The sequence below is a fragment of the Humulus lupulus genome, chromosome X (assembly GCF_963169125.1).
Source record: "Humulus lupulus chromosome X, drHumLupu1.1, whole genome shotgun sequence".
NCBI classification, from domain to species: Eukaryota; Viridiplantae; Streptophyta; class Magnoliopsida; order Rosales; family Cannabaceae; genus Humulus; species Humulus lupulus.
In genome coordinates, this window is record NC_084802.1 from 29,550,494 (window position 1) to 29,566,647 (window position 16,154).

Below are 16,154 nucleotides of genomic sequence, written 5' to 3' on the forward strand. Positions count from 1 at the left end.
AATCGCGTTTGATAACTTTTATTTTTATTTTTTGTTTAAGAATATAAGATGTTGATTTGAAGAAGAGAATAAAAGAAAGTAAAGAAAAAGTCGAAAAATGGTTTAAAAAACTTTTGAAAGTGAAAAAATTATGTTTTCAAAATTTAATAAATTTTAATTAAAATTTTAAAAAATAATAAATAAAAAATAGAGTTACCAAACACATTTTATGTTGAATTGTCAAATTTTTAATTAAATAAACAAAAATCTATTTTTGTAAGTGTTACCAAACGCAACTTATGTAAATCAAAATTTATGTAAATGCAACACGGCCATATATATTATAAAATATCACTAACGTTTTTCTTTTAAATCAAATAATTATTTATAAGTTACATAAACATTATATTGTTATTTAATTAATAAAAAAGTATTGTATTTTTACTAATAAAAGAAATTAGCTCATCGCAAAGTAAAATTGAATATAAGCTAATCAAACTATTGCACATTGCTATCCACCTAGTTTGTTCATAAATTAGAATAAGAAACGATGATTTTGCTAGATTTTGATTTTTTTTCAATTCACCACATTATTATTAGTGCAATTAATATTGATCCTATATATTTTAATTTAAAATATAATATGTGAAATTTAATATTAAATTAAATCAATCAACATAAAATGGTGTTGAATACCATGGATGTCCTATAGCAACGCTCTTTATAAAATGTTTTTATTTTTACTAATAATTTTGATTCTAATGAGATCTTTTAAAAAGAAATTATTTATGTTTATTTGTTCTTATTTTGAGTTGAAAAGTAAAATTTACTATTAAGTTTTTTTTAAAAAAATCAATTTTTTTTTTAATTGTAAGTGTCAAATATACTTTTTTCTTGTTAAGCTATAGGGGTGGAATTTTCTAATTTTTTTCACATTATTTACTGTCAAATGCATTTTTGTAGTACAAAGATTTGAGATGTTAATTTTTTTTTAGAAAAAAGAAAGTTATGAGGGGGAGCTTCTAACAAAAAATTTTATACCAAGGGTCAAATGTGCAAAATATGATAATAGACACCCATCCATATCACACTAATTATTATTATTAAATAGTTCAAAAAGCAAAATCAAAATTATAAATATAACACAAACTTTTCCTCCTTGCATAGAATTACATAAGCAGAGTTGTCATCAGATCATACACCAGTAGAACAAAAGGAGAGGTATGCTTCCTTATCTCTTTGGTTCAGTAAGAGTCCAGAAAAAGCCTCTCTCTCTCTCTCTGCCATCGGAAAAGGCCAGTGTCCCAAACAATTCGTCATTTCATCACAATGCAATGAGACTATGAGACCACCAACTACTGTGACTGACTACACAACTGGGAGCCCAAATCTCAATCACCATCTCGGGAGATTACCTGAATTAGTGAATTCCATAACCTCTTAATCAACACCATTCAAAAAAGAGGGAGAGAGAGACTTTCATGAATCCAAATTTAGACTATACAATTTTTTTTTTAAATGGGGGGATCCGTTGCATTGTCTATTTCTAGTTTCTAAGAGGTGTTTTTCTTTAGTTGGGGATTATAAAAAATAAACAACCAACCAGCATGAGTAATGCTGACTGCAAGAGATTATACCTATTTGATAAATACACCAAATTATTGAAAGTAAAGTTACCTCTGATATTAATGGCTTGGCTTTCTCTTCCCACTCAACATCCCACCTTGCCGAAGATCCCGTTTCTAAAGCACCATTCCTCAGCAATTTAAGCACATCACATGCATCTGGAAAACCCTTGAACAGATGCTGCACAGATTCATACCAAGAAAATGTCATTTATAGAAACTTTTTCCAGAGTTGGCATGCAATCAGGTTGGGTATGTAAAACCTTAGTAATTTGACCATATATAACATTCTAGCATGAAATGTGCTCTGACAAAACTCGTGAATGACTTTAAAGCACAATGCAAAATGATATTTTTGAAAGTCGCAACTGCATATATTATAGAAGAAGCAATCTCCCAATCAGAAGGCCTGCCTGCAAATCAGATTTGCCAATCTATCTAGATTCTAAATGTGCTTCTGTGATGACTAGAAATGTATTTTACTTATTCTCACACCCTTGGTTGGTAGGTGATGCAACCTTAGATCAGAAGAGCATGGACTGAAACACATGTAATGAGATGGAAGTAAAAATTGAGAGAGGGAACTTATACTCTGACAGGTTTTCATATATGTATTTATGAACTTTTTTTAGTACAATTTAATAAAGTAATAAGGCATTTGATTCCTAATGCCTGGTGAAGAATCCATTAGAAATTTGGTACGAATTAGTTTTGTTACTTTCTTCTGTCTACATCAAATATCAAAGAACAGAGTATTAAAATATTCAAACCTCTTTCTTTCCTTTCATGTTCAACCAAATATTGTTTATATACATGAGACAAAGACAATCTGATTCTTTCATTATTATTTATCTTCTAGGTTTCTACCCTATCAATACTTTTGTTTCCTCTCCCTCAAAGTATACATGGCATACAAAAAATAAAAAATGGAAATGATAGGTAAAAACCTCAGCACAGCAACCAAGGGGATTGACTTACCAAAAGTTCATCAGCTAGCTCAGACGGTGATGAAAAAAGAAGGCCATTTTTCTCCACCGTCACTAGTTCCTTGATGCTTATAACCAAGAAACCAAAAACCAAAAACGTTATCTACAGAGTACACAGAACTAGAGCAGAATATTTAGCTGCAGAAAAAGTTCAGTATAACATTTACCATGAGTAGGACACAGCACAAACAGGCAGTCCACAACCAAACATGTCCACAACCTGCCTCAAAAAGTTAAAAAATAAATAAAAAAAAGACAAGTCTGTTTGAAGTGATTATCTGCCTCTTGCATTGTTTATTAAATACTTTCTACTCTATACCTTCATGGGAAGGTCCAGTCCTGATGAAGAAGTATGCAAGCACACACCAAGGTCTGCTGACCCTGTAAATGTACCAAACTATTATCATAAGTACCGTCTACCCAGAGTCAAATAAAGTTCACACTACAAGAGGGGGGGGGGGGGGGGGGAAGCATAAGCAAAAAGGATATTAATGAACTACCAAGGAGTAGTGGGTAGTCCTCAGCTGATAGCCACATGGTACGAAATGCAACGCGTTTGAGACGTAACCTTTTTATCTTTTCTTCATATTTTTGTTTTTCTGGTCCTTTACCTGCATGTAGTTTGTGAAGCCCTCAGTGATTGTGTACATTACAAATAAGAACATGGGAATGCAAATAAAAAAAAAAATAGATATTAAATTTTATATATAGAACAGAAATATCACCTGTAATGACAAATAGCAGCCTAGGATACAAATATTGCTTCCCCCCCCACATTTCATTCCAAACAGCCTCTTCTTCAACAGAATTATCCTCTTCGCCTAAGATGGCAGAAACACGTCTGTCATACATCACAGCTGCTTCCAAAAGAATTCCAAAATCTTCATCTTGGGTCCTATGAAACGTCAAGCCCTGAAATTAGTATCATAATCAACTTCAATATTACATCAACAAGTTCGCTTATATATAAAACTAGGTAACCTTTGTTAATTACCTGTAGGACTATGACCATAACTTGTAATATAGCTAAACTTCAAAACTAGCATTGCATTTCCCGATAATACAGAATTTAATAAGTAATTGCACATGATTATAGTCTATCTTATGAATAAATAGTAGAGAAAGAGCAGAAACTACTTGAAAATCCCCCCACACACAAAAAAAAACAGAGGAGAGCGAGAAGCAGCTTACCAACTGGTACTGCTAACGATGAGTGCCGGCCTGTTTGGTTTTGAAACAATATCAGTGCCGATAAGAGTGCTAAATAAATTATTGCCTAAATCCCTCTGCAAAAGTCCTCCAGTCCCTACAAAATGAGTTAATTTATGAACGCCTTTGTTTTGAGGAAAGTGATGCCTAGAAAAATAGAGCTTATGAAATTTACCAATGGTGGCACAATCTCGAAAGCCTTGAGGCTGGCTAAGATCTTTGTCCAATCTACAAAACAACTATAAATGGTTCACGTTATGTTTAAATCAGCAAGACAGAGCTATTTTCTCAGTATTAATACAAAGATTTGTTTCTCTATACCAAAAAAAAAAAAAAAAAATCAGCAAGGCAGAACTTCAAAAGTAGAATGGATGTATCAAAATACCTTGTGCTTTTCCTCAGGGGTAGCAGGATGAAAAAACTCAGGAGGTTGATCATATAACACTGAGGCTCTATAAAATGACAGAAAATGTGTTAATCAGTTGTTTTTTTATCATTAAAGTTTCTAAAACTACACAGAAATTATGAATATTACTTAATAGACCAATTCTGAGCCAATTCATGTTGCATTGCCCTGGTCACGCACAAAGAACCATTTGCCATTTTCCCATAATACCTCTCAAACCTTAGCAGTTAAAGAAAATCAAATGTGATGAACAAAAAAGAAAAGCAATCATAATAATAATGTCTAAAAGGATGCTGATATACCAACGATACAATGCCACAAATCGACTGCTTCTTCCAAGGGATAGTGCCAACAATGTGTATCCAAAATTATGCCAATCAATAATAAATACAGAACCCCTTAGCCAGCTCGCCCATTTTACAGCTACCAAAGTTGGAACAGAAGGTGGATTCTGCAGAGGTAAAATCATGACAACTTGATATTTTATTCACACAGAAAGAACAACCAGTATACTAATACAAAGGAAAGACAAATGAAAACATAGACTGTCGGCAAATTTAGAAATCCGGTTAATCTGACAGTTGGGCACATATATATAAATGTATATGACAGTTTTAAGGAGCTTAAATAAAGATATTCAATAGAAGATCTACTAAATGATATCAAAAAAGAGATAATCATTTTCTTTTAACAATTAGCAGGGCACTTATTGATGTTTCTCATACAAATATATAATGTATACTTTAATCCACCGGTAATCCAAGCAGAACCCAAAACAATACAAGTGGGTTAAAACACCAAAATGAGAAAAATCTCAGGACAATCTTCAGGATAAGCAAACAAAAAAAAGGAAGGGGGGCAGATCAAAGTCTTTCCTAAACTCATTTAGATTGCTATTGCAATGTAGACAGCCACAAACATGATTAAAAATCTTTGAGTATGGAACCTTAATCATTTTCCCAAGTAAAAAAGAAAACGCAAGTTCACCTGTACGAAGAACACATCAGGTGCAGCTATCTTGAAACAGAGAAACCAAAGAAGCATTAAGAACTGAATCAGTGGTTTAATCAAAAGCACACATGGTTTAAAGATCTTGGGTAGGCCAGGTGGAACAGTAGGCCATTGCTTCTGCAAATCAAATTAAAGACAAGTTTATATTTCAGTTCCTGAGATATCACTAGTCTACCAAGAGAACGTAAATAATAATAACAGATACCATTTTGTATATATTGATAGATTTATGCTCCAATAGAGCAGAATGGGGTTCAGAACCTGTCCACCATAATAATTCACAAATGAATCAGTAGGTTCTAAAATTTAGAAATTTCATAACTGTTCATCAAGAACAAACATATCAATATTATTTATTTCCTTAATTATTCAAAAAAAAATATCAAAATAAAAAATCTTCGTAACCAACATTTTAGAGTTTCTCATATCCTAAAAAAGAAGTAAATCTACCAAAGCAAGTGTAACTATCAAACTTAACCAAATTAAGGTAATGAACTTCATGTTCGCTTGAACCAACTGTATTTACACTAAATGGCTCTAGAATGACTAATAGGGTCAACACTTATGGTTGTTAATCTGATAATTTCACCAATTCACATTGCCATTTTGGCAAACGCCTCCAAATAGATTGCCATAATAATTGATACAACAACAAGCTTAGTAGAGAAAAAGAAGAAGAAAAACAAACTCTCAAACTAAAATATATGTATATAATATTAAAAAATGAATCTTTTCAAAATAAAAAATACCTCCATAAGCAACAATGTCAACCACGAAAGATGCCTGGAAAATCCCATTAAAAGAGCATATATTTAGTATAAGAACGCACTACTGACAAAAAGGAAGACTAAAAACAAGGAGAGAATGTAAAGAACCTGACGAGCAAGGGAAAGGGCGTGATACTGCATACGAGGACTGCGGCCGATATCTCCCAAAACGACGACGCACGCTCTTCCTCTCTTGCCATTCTTCTCTTCTGAATTACCCAAAAATACCTAATTTCACCGATCTAATTGGCCAAAATTGAATACAATAGAACAAATATATAGAAAAACTCACCGGCCATTTCCGAATTAACTCCGATCAGCGGCGAACCTTTATGGGGTGCAATCGGCGGACGATGGTGATGGTGGAAGAAGGGAGAGAGAGTGTTAAGTTTGTTGATCGTTGGTGGTTACGTGAATGTGGGCTTGGGTTTCAATAACTGGTCCAATACTTGTTCACTTGAGACTTTACATCTCTATACACGTTAAATTAAATAATTACAGACATAAAAATATATACTCAAAAAGTATTAATTATTTTTATATATAACCGAGTAACATAACATACTTAATTATTTAAAATACTCACTAACATACTAACTTTTTTAAAATACTCACTAATATACCAACTTTATTATTTCCTTAAATACTCACTAACATACAATTTTTTTAAAAAATAACATAGTTAACCAATTTATTATTAATTCATATAACTAATTATTTACTTTATTTGGTTTTATTATTAATAAAGAAACACCATGGTTATACTGCAAGGTTAATGGAAAATTAAAAAACAAGTAGTCATCGACTGCATAATTCAAGGAGGTAAAGAACAAGTATTTTTGATACTGTTTGGTAGCTGTTTATTGTTTATTCTAAGCATATCTTATTTGTTATAATGGATATAACATATAACTTATTTGGTCTCATTTTTATTAAGAATATGTTTCTACTATTATTATCTTTTGATATCAAAAAGTAGTCTTTGAGACTCTATTGGATACCTAACAATAGCTCTTGTAAGTATGATAACAAATAGTAGTTTATAATGTTTAAATGTTGAATACTAATAGGTAGTTTTTTTTATGTAATATATATATATAAATATAAATTTATTGTTGGATTTATAATACAACGTATTTAAATGTTGGATACTAATAGGTAGTTTTTATTGTTGCTATTACATATAGTTTGACTATTAACAACACAACTCCATTGTTGTACTAGTAATCAACTTGAAGAGTAATATAAAGACTGAAGATCATAAGCTGCCACCAAGTAGTCCAATATTGAGCAAATCGATCAATTTGGGTACCATTTGGTAGCTTTTTAATGTTTCTATTACTTTTATTTTTTATTTTTCATCAAATCTAATACGAAAATTACAGACCTTACCCATTTCTTATATTTCTTGAAATTGGTTTTAATGATAGCATTTGTTATATGAATAGTGGCTATTTGTTATAGTGGCTAAACCATCAAACTTATTTGGTGTCATCTTTAATTAGAATATGTTTATACATCATTATCATTTGATACTCGATAGTTGAATAATTATAATGATATGCTTGTTTAAATTAGTAATGTCGTTTGATACTAGTAAATATATAATTATAAAAATATAATGTTATATAAAGAAATATATTGAATATGATATATTATGATAAAAAAAAAAGTTGGTATAATAAATAGGTAAATAAAATTTGATTGTTTTTTGTTTCGGTTAATTAATATTATAATATGGGTATATTAAAATATCAGTTTCAAATTAGTGATTATTTATATTATAAGGCGTGTGAGTGTAAATCTTCCAAACTATAACGATACGCGAATGTGATATTAAAATATAACTTTACTTGTTCACTTAAAAAAAAAAAAATTATTGTCATCTTTTTTTTATCATCTTAATTCGAAAAATACCTTAAACCATCTTAATTTCAAAAATATAGTTGTTATTCCTCTATTTTGCAAACAATATAACACTACATTACTTCTTTTTCTATCTTCTCCATAATTTTAAAATATCATTTCTACCACATCTTCTAGCTCATGAATGGTACTATCGTGACCTACTTTTTAAGGCGGTTATTTTAATATGTGGGAAATATATGGTCTGATTGGTTCGTGATTAGAAAACTGCATTTTTGAAAAGTGAGATTCTGAAATGAAAATCTGAATTTAGTGACTAAAAACATGTTTATGAAAATATGATTGATTCAATGTCAGTAAACTGTTATGAGTTTTAAAAAACTGAATCTGTGATTGGTATTAAATTTGAAAATATAACAGAAACTGAATACGTGATTGGTTCAGCTGAATCTGAATATTATTTTAATTTTATATATTTTATATACATATGTTGCATAATATTAAATTTTGATTTATCAATAGATTTAATTAAATAAAATTTAATTATATTGATAAATTAAAATTTAATAATAGTGCATTGATTAAATTCATAACAATATTGCATTGTCATTAATTTTGATTTTTTTTTCTAAATTAAAGTTACATTTTTTTAGGACATGATTGGTTAGTGATTTAAAAACTGTATTTTGAAAAAGTATGATTCTGAAATAAGAATCTAGATATAGTGTCTGAAAATATGTTTTTTGAAAATGTGATTGATTGTATTGTCCGTTAACCATTTTTGAGTTTTATAAAAGTGAATAATTGTTTGGTAGAAAATCTAAAAATTGAATATGTAATTATATATATTTTTTACTTTTAGTATAATAATAATTGAAGTGAAAATATTTTTTTTATTTATTTGTTGTAATTTTTATTTGATCAAATACTTTTCTTCTACGATGAATTTTTTTAGCAAATATATTATAAATTATAATTAAATTATATTTGTTATATGATTTTATAATTAATTATTTTACTAAATTTATATAGATGACTATAAGTAAATACAAAATAACCTTAAAAAAAAAGTAGATTGACCTGTAAAAAGGACGAAAGGAAAAAAAAATCAATGTAAGGTCGCATGAAAAGAAAAGAAAAGTAGCAAGAAAAAAAATATTTCAAAAAAGAAAAAAGTAGGATTATGCTGAAAACGTGAAATTTTCATTTTCTAAATCCTTCAATAGAATTGAATTTGTTTTTGGAATTAGTTTTTAGAAATGTTTAACCACTAATGTTTTCTTTGTAAGTCCCACAACTTTTAAATTTTAAAAACATAAAATCATATTTAAATCCTATACCAATCGGACCCATATATTTTCTCACCGTCACCGAAATCAAAAGCAATCATTTAGTTACTTACAATACCAATTAGATACTGATTAGTTACCCTTCTACAAAAAAATTATCTTAGTTAGGGGTGTTTGTGGTGCGGGTGGTGCGGTTTTTCTCTAATTTTTCGGACCGCACCGCATATGCGGTTTGAACAATTTTCCAAACCACAACCCGCACCGCATAGACCTCAAACCGCACCGCAAAAATGCAGTGTGGTGCGGTGCGGTGCGGTGTGGGCGGTTTATACCTATCGCCAAATAATTTAACAATTAAATATTATAATTAAGAGAGATTCTTAATAAATCTCATAACCATAGAGTGTTTAACAAAATAATTAAATGTACAACAAGCTAATAAACTTTAAGCAAAATAATAAAAATATAACAAACTAATAACAAAGAAAAAATATAATATAAAAGTAAATATTATTTTAATTAAGGAGGAATATCTTTAGATGAAGTAGAATATGTGTTAGCATCCCATGAAACATTATATTTTTTTTCAAGATATTGTGTATATTATATTATACTATATAAATATTTATGCATTAACTTTAAATGTAGTAAAATTGAAAAAAAATAATATAAAAAAGTTAATATATATAATGATGTGGTGTGGTGTGATTTGAACCGCATTTATAAAATTTAAAACCGCAAACCACACCGCACTGCGCGGTTTAGCAAAAATACAAACCGCAACTGCACCGCGAATGGTTCTAAACCGCAAATTGCGGTGCGGTGTAGGCGGTTTGTGCGGTGTGGGTGGTTTTATGAACACCCCTAATCTTAGTTAATTAACTCCAAACTTATTTTTGGAATTTGGTTGATAGTTTCTATTTGCTATAATTTTAAAGTAACTTGTAAGGCCTTTTTTTTTTGCATGGTTAATCAATATTCCTTTATAATTCTCATGTAAAACACATGAGTGACTATAACGTGTATTATATATATATTTTTAAAAAAAGTTACTATATAGTATACTAAATATGGAAACTTGGAATATTATATGTTAACTAATTAGTTTGCAAAATAAGCTTGAACATTATCAAAGTATATCTAAAATAATAAGATACATAATATAACCTAAAAGTAACTAATAATATATGGTCTAATAATTAAGTTTTTTTTATGAAAAAGTAACGAATCTGTATCTTATTGACATTGTAAATAACAAAAAATGTCCATTATTTTGCTATGATGTTAAAGTAACTTGTAAGCTTTTTTTTTTTTGCTTAGTTAATCATAATACATCTGTAATGACTCAACTATTTTTAAGACCTTAAATCATTAAAAGTACTAGACATAGCTACTATTTTGGGAACATACGTAGGAAATAACATAGCTTTATTTAAAACCCAAAAATCGATATTGTGCAAAATATAAAGTAAAATATAAAATATAAAATATAGTATGGGTACCCATTATTTAATACATAAAAACATAAACCATAAACTTTAATTGTTTAAAAACTAAGTGCGGAATTACAAAATAAACATATTTCAAAAGACTTAAAAATAACTTCATCCTCGATCGTCACGCAGTCTATTCAATCCATTCATCCTTAACACACAAGCCAAGCTGCCATGAATCTTTCCGCCTTCCTTATCATTTTCATGCATCAAGCTAAAAATAAAAGAATGAGTCTAATGCCCAACAAGAAAAATCTACTAACAATATATATCATAAATCATAAACATAAGACTATAAAACATATAACATATAGGACTACAATATTAATGACCATTAACTCATTAACATGGCAACATCTAGGTCATCTGTCTACTAATCGAGGTAGGTTAGATCACATTGTAGTATATGATAATACATCTAGATCCTCTGTCTACTAATCGAGGTAGGGTAAATCATAACTCTAAACCATGAAAATGATAAAATTCTTGGGGTTTGCTATCTAAACAACTATAAGCCCCAGGCGACATAAAAATATTTTGGGGTTTGCTATCTAAGTAACTATAAGCCCCAAATGACTACAAGACATATATATCATAGCATAAAATATATCATAACATAAATATATAAACACATAAAATCTATCCTATTTTCCTCACAAAAAACCGAGATATTTGAGAACAAAAACGAGATTAGAACACTCATAAAAACCAACAGTAGGAATAGTGAGTTTCTAAAGAAAAGAGATGAAAAGAAAACTAAACCATCAAAGAAGAAACTTACCGAGAAGAACCTTAAGTTTTCAAGAAACTTAAATACCTAACCAAGAATCATAAACAAGAGTTAGGATCTGAAAAGAAAGAAAACTAAAGAACCATAAAAAAACTGAACTTAAGGATAAGAATACCTTGAATGATTTTATGAATTGATCTAAACCTCGATACCGAAATCTCACTATATCTCACTTTCCAAGTGTTTAGAAAAGCTTAGACTGAATAAACTTTTAACCCAAAAACCCAAGTGTTTGTCTCTATAGTAACACTAGCAACTTGGAGGCTCTGAAGACTGCTTGAAGAATGAAGAAAATCGCTAAGTACTAGGTCATATTTATAAAGTTCAAGGAGTGAAATAACCCCTTTTAATTTGAATAAATAAATGAATATAAAATGAAAAAGATTTGAATTTTTGTTCAACAGACGCCCAGAACTCGGTCAAAATCGTTCAAAGGCAGGTCCAAGTGGTTAAGGCTGTTTTTAAATTTAAAAATCCTCAAGATTAAAAAATAAAGCACCAGGGGCGATATATCGCCTACCCTGGGCGATATATCGGCTGGACCATTTTCTCGAGCCTCGTTCGAACTTTCATGCAAAGTCGACATGTTTTCCATATCTTCCGTAGGTGATATATCGGCATCTATAGCTGTGATATATCGACATATGCTGATATATCAAACACGTATTTGCACTTTTTCAGCATATTTTGAATTGAGTAAACAGCTTTGACTGAGTCATAATACGATCCTAACAACTGTTGGAAGGTTCTAGAGCTTCTAGATCTTTCTTTTAATTAAACTATTCATCAAAATACTTAAATCCTTAATAAACATGCATATGACAAGTGTCACCATCTTATTAGTTCCATCTAAACTTTAGGTTATAATAAATGACATCTCTATAATCAGCTATATTAATCAAACCTTATGTTATAATTAATATTCTTAAACTATAGGTTAAACTTATAAAATCCATAACTGTTGCTATGAGTGTCCAACTAAGTCCCAGCTTGAACCAAAATCCCCAGAATCTAACATACTACAAACTAATACTAACTACTACTACTATCTAGCTAGCTAAGTAAATATTCTGAGACACTACAATTCTCCCCTACTTAAAAGAATTTCGTCCCCGAAATTTACTTACCAAACAATTTCGGATACCGTGCTAACATGTCTTCCTCCAACTCCCATGTTGCTTCCCGTTCAGAACTATTACTCCATAGGACCTTGACTATCGGAATACTCTTAGACCGTAAATCCTTCATTCCTCTATCTAGGATGCTAACCGGTCGTTCCTCGTAACTTAAGTCTTTCTGGAGTGCTATCGTATCGTACTTGAGGACGTGAGATGGGTCTGACACATATCTACGCAACATCGAGATGTGGAACACATTATGGCTATCTGCTAGAGTTGGCGGTAGGGCTAATCTATATGCAACTGTTCCCACCTTGTCCAATATCTCAAAAGGACCTATAAACGGGGGACTAAGTTTGCCTTTCTTCCCAAACCGCTTCACACCTTTCATAGGAGATATCTTTAAGAAGACTTGATCTCTGACTTTGAATTCCACATCACGCCGCTTGGCATCTGTGTAACTTTTATGTCAGCTCTGAGCAGCGAGCATACACTTTCTAATAAGCGCCACTGCATTATGAGCTTCTCTAACAGCTTCGGGTCCAAGAAGTTGCCTTTCTCCTACCTCATCCCAATGTAACGGCGAACGACATCTCCTTCCATAAAGTAACTCATAGGGTGCCATCCCGATCGTTGACTGGTAGCTATTGTTGTAGGAGAATTCTATTAGTGGCAAATACTTACTCCATGATCCTTCGAAATTGAGCACACAAGCGCGCAACATATCCTATAAAATCTGTATGGTACACTCGGACTGACCATCGGTCTGAGGATGAAATGCCGTACTAAGACTTAACTTGGTACCCATAGCTTGCTGCAAGCTTCCCCAAAATCTCGATGTAAACACCGACCCTCTATCGGATACTATGGTCTTAGGGATTCCATGCAGTCGTACTATTTCCTGAACATAAATGTATGCGTACTGATCAGCTGTGTACGTAGTCTTGACAGGCAGGAAGTGAGCTGACTTGGTTAATCTATCTACTACTACCCAAGCCGAGTCGTGCTGCTTATTTGTTCGTGGTAGTCTTGTCACGAAATCCATGGCTATGCCTTCCCACTTCCATTCTAGAATACTGAGCGGTTGCACTAAGCCTGCAGGCCACTGATGTTCTGCTTTCACTTGCTAGCATACTAAGCATTTAGACACATGTTCCGCTACATCTTTCTTCATTCCTAGCCACCAATACAATGCCTTAAGGTCGTGACTTGACTGGATGGACAAGTTAGCCATTTACCAATGACTACTTCTATTCCGGCATTGATCAGCTCTTGCTGAAGCGGCTTTTCTATTCCAGATAACGTTGCTAGATTCCCGTAACTCTTTCTGCATAGCGCATCAGCAACTACGTTTGCTTCTCCCGGGTGGTATAGGATTTCGCAGTCATAATCCTTTACTAATTCTAACCACCTGCGCTGCCTCATGTTGAGCTCCTTCTTTGTGAAGAAATATTTTAAGCTTTTGTGGTCCGTATAAATCTCACACCGTTCTCCATAAAGATAGTGGTGCTAGGTTTTCAATGCGAGGACCACCACTTCCAACTCCATATCATGCGTTGGATAGCATTGCTCGTATTCCTTCAGCTGCCTTGAGGTGTAGGCTATTACTTTGTCATTCTGCATCAGCACACAACCCAAACCTTGCTTCGGCGCATCACAGTAGACTACAAACTTGTCGTTGGGTGTCAGTACACAAAGTACTGGTGTAGAGCATAGCTTATCCTTAAGCAACTGGAAGCTCTCTTCACACTTGTCTGTCTAGTTGAACTTTTGTTGTTTCCGGGTCAGGTTGGTAAGCGGAGTGGCTATCTTAGAAAAGTCTTCTACAAACCTCCGATAATAGCGTGCTAGCCCGAGAAAACTTCTAACCTCTGACGCATTCTTAGGTCTTGGCCAATCCTTTATAGCCTCTACCTTAGTTGGGTCTACATAAACTCCATCCTTGGATACTATGTGGCCGAGGAACGCTACTTGCGAAAGCCAAAATTCGCACTTCTTGAACTTGGCGTAAAGTTGATGCTCCTTCAGTCGCAACATGGTCATTCTTAAATGTTCCTCGTGCTTGACTTCATCCTTAGAGTACACCAAAATATCGTCGATGAATACTACGACGAATTTGTCCAAGTAATCCTTGAAGACCCGATTCATTAAGTCCATAAATGCGACTGGAGCGTTGGTAAGAACAAAAGACATAACTAAGAACTCGTAATGTCCATAACGAGTTCTAAAAGCTGTCTTGGGAATATCCTCTTCCCGTACCTTGAGCTGGTGATACCCGAACCGTAAATTGATCTTTGAAAACATGGTTGCTCCTCGGAGTTGATCAAACAAGTCGTCGATCTGGGGTAGCGGGTACTTATTCTTAATCGTTACCTTATTCAGCTCGCAGTAGTCTATACACATTCGCATGCTTCTGTCCTTCTTCTTCACAAATAGAACCGGGGCTCCCCATGGTGAATGGCTTGGTCTGATGAAACCCAAGTCTAAGAGTTCTTGTAGTTGCATCTTTAACTCCTTGAGTTCGATAGGTGCCATCCGGTATGGTGCCTTTGAGATAGGCTCGGTTCCCGGTACTAGTTCGATTGTGAAGTCAATTTTTTGAGTCGGCGGCAACCCTGGTAAGTCGTCAGGAAATACTTCTAGAAATTCTTTTATGATGCGAACGTCTCCAACCTTTAGTGGTGTTTCCTTTACCACATCTGTGACACTGGCTAAGAATGCATGACATCCTTTTTCTATCATCCTCTGAGCTTTGAGAGATGAAATAAGTGGCGTACATAGTCCTGAAACCTTTCCCATAAAGCATAGTCTCTGATCGTCAGGAGTTTCGAACATCACTTGCTTGTGTCTGTAATCGATGGCTGCGCCATGCCTTGCTAGCCAATCCATGCCCAGTATCACATCGAAGTCTTTGATCTCTAACTCTATCAGGTCTCGTTCTAGTTCTACGTCCTCAATTTTGATCGGTACGCCTCGTACTATCCCTGATGATAGGACCACTTCGCCTGAAGGAAATTTTGTCACAAATCTAGTTCTAAATCTTTCACAAGGTTTGTCTAATTTCTCTATCATTCCTAACGAGATATACAAGTGTGTTGCTTCCATATCAAATAATACTGAACATATATTATCGAGGATAGGAATCTGACCTGTGACCACTTTGTTACTAGCTTCAACTTCTCCCTAGGTCAAGGCAAAGACTCTGGCAGGAACCATCTTGTTGTCCCTTTTCTCTTCTTGCTTGAGCTGGGGACATTCCCTCTTCTGATGACCTTCCTGACCACAATTGTAACATCCCTTGGTGTTTGCATGACACTCCCCAGGATGTTTCTTTTGGTACTTAGAGCACTGCAGGTATTCTACATAACCCGACCTATTGTTTCCATTGCTTGTCCGTGCTCTTTTGTCATTGTCAAATTGCTTGTTGTCAGGAAGCCTTCTCTTCTGACCATTATTGTTGCTATACTGATGGTTGTTGTTGTGGTTCCGACCATTCTGAGGTTGATTCTGCTGCTTAGGTTCTGGCTTACTACCCTCATCTTTACTGACATTTGCATGAAGCCTTTCTACTTCTATAGCCATTTCTAGAGCATCGACATAAGAAGTGGTTCCAGG

At 33.0% G+C, this 16,154-nt stretch overlaps 1 protein-coding gene across 2 annotated transcripts; it reads right to left on the reverse strand.

Moving 5' to 3' along the window:
* Positions 1 to 1,062: 1,062 nt before the first annotated feature.
* Positions 1,063 to 6,433, reverse strand: LOC133803299 (UDP-glycosyltransferase TURAN). 2 transcript variants are annotated; one of them, XM_062241292.1, is made up of 17 exons: positions 6,276 to 6,433; positions 6,092 to 6,192; positions 5,966 to 5,999; positions 5,422 to 5,477; positions 5,193 to 5,333; positions 4,508 to 4,656; positions 4,335 to 4,424; positions 4,185 to 4,251; positions 3,975 to 4,038; positions 3,782 to 3,896; positions 3,316 to 3,485; positions 3,091 to 3,201; positions 2,910 to 2,971; positions 2,758 to 2,810; positions 2,583 to 2,658; positions 1,657 to 1,785; positions 1,063 to 1,394 (listed from the first exon to the last, which is right to left on the reverse strand). In XM_062241292.1, exons 1-17 carry the CDS (start codon positions 6,280 to 6,282, stop codon positions 1,371 to 1,373), a joined length of 1,449 nt encoding a protein of 482 aa, XP_062097276.1. In that variant the 5' UTR covers positions 6,283 to 6,433; the 3' UTR covers positions 1,063 to 1,370. The 2 variants fall into 2 exon arrangements, with proteins under 2 accessions (XP_062097276.1, XP_062097278.1); XM_062241294.1 differs by having other exon boundaries at positions 6,092 to 6,211; positions 6,276 to 6,430.
* Between the last annotated feature and the right edge of the window lie 9,721 nt (positions 6,434 to 16,154).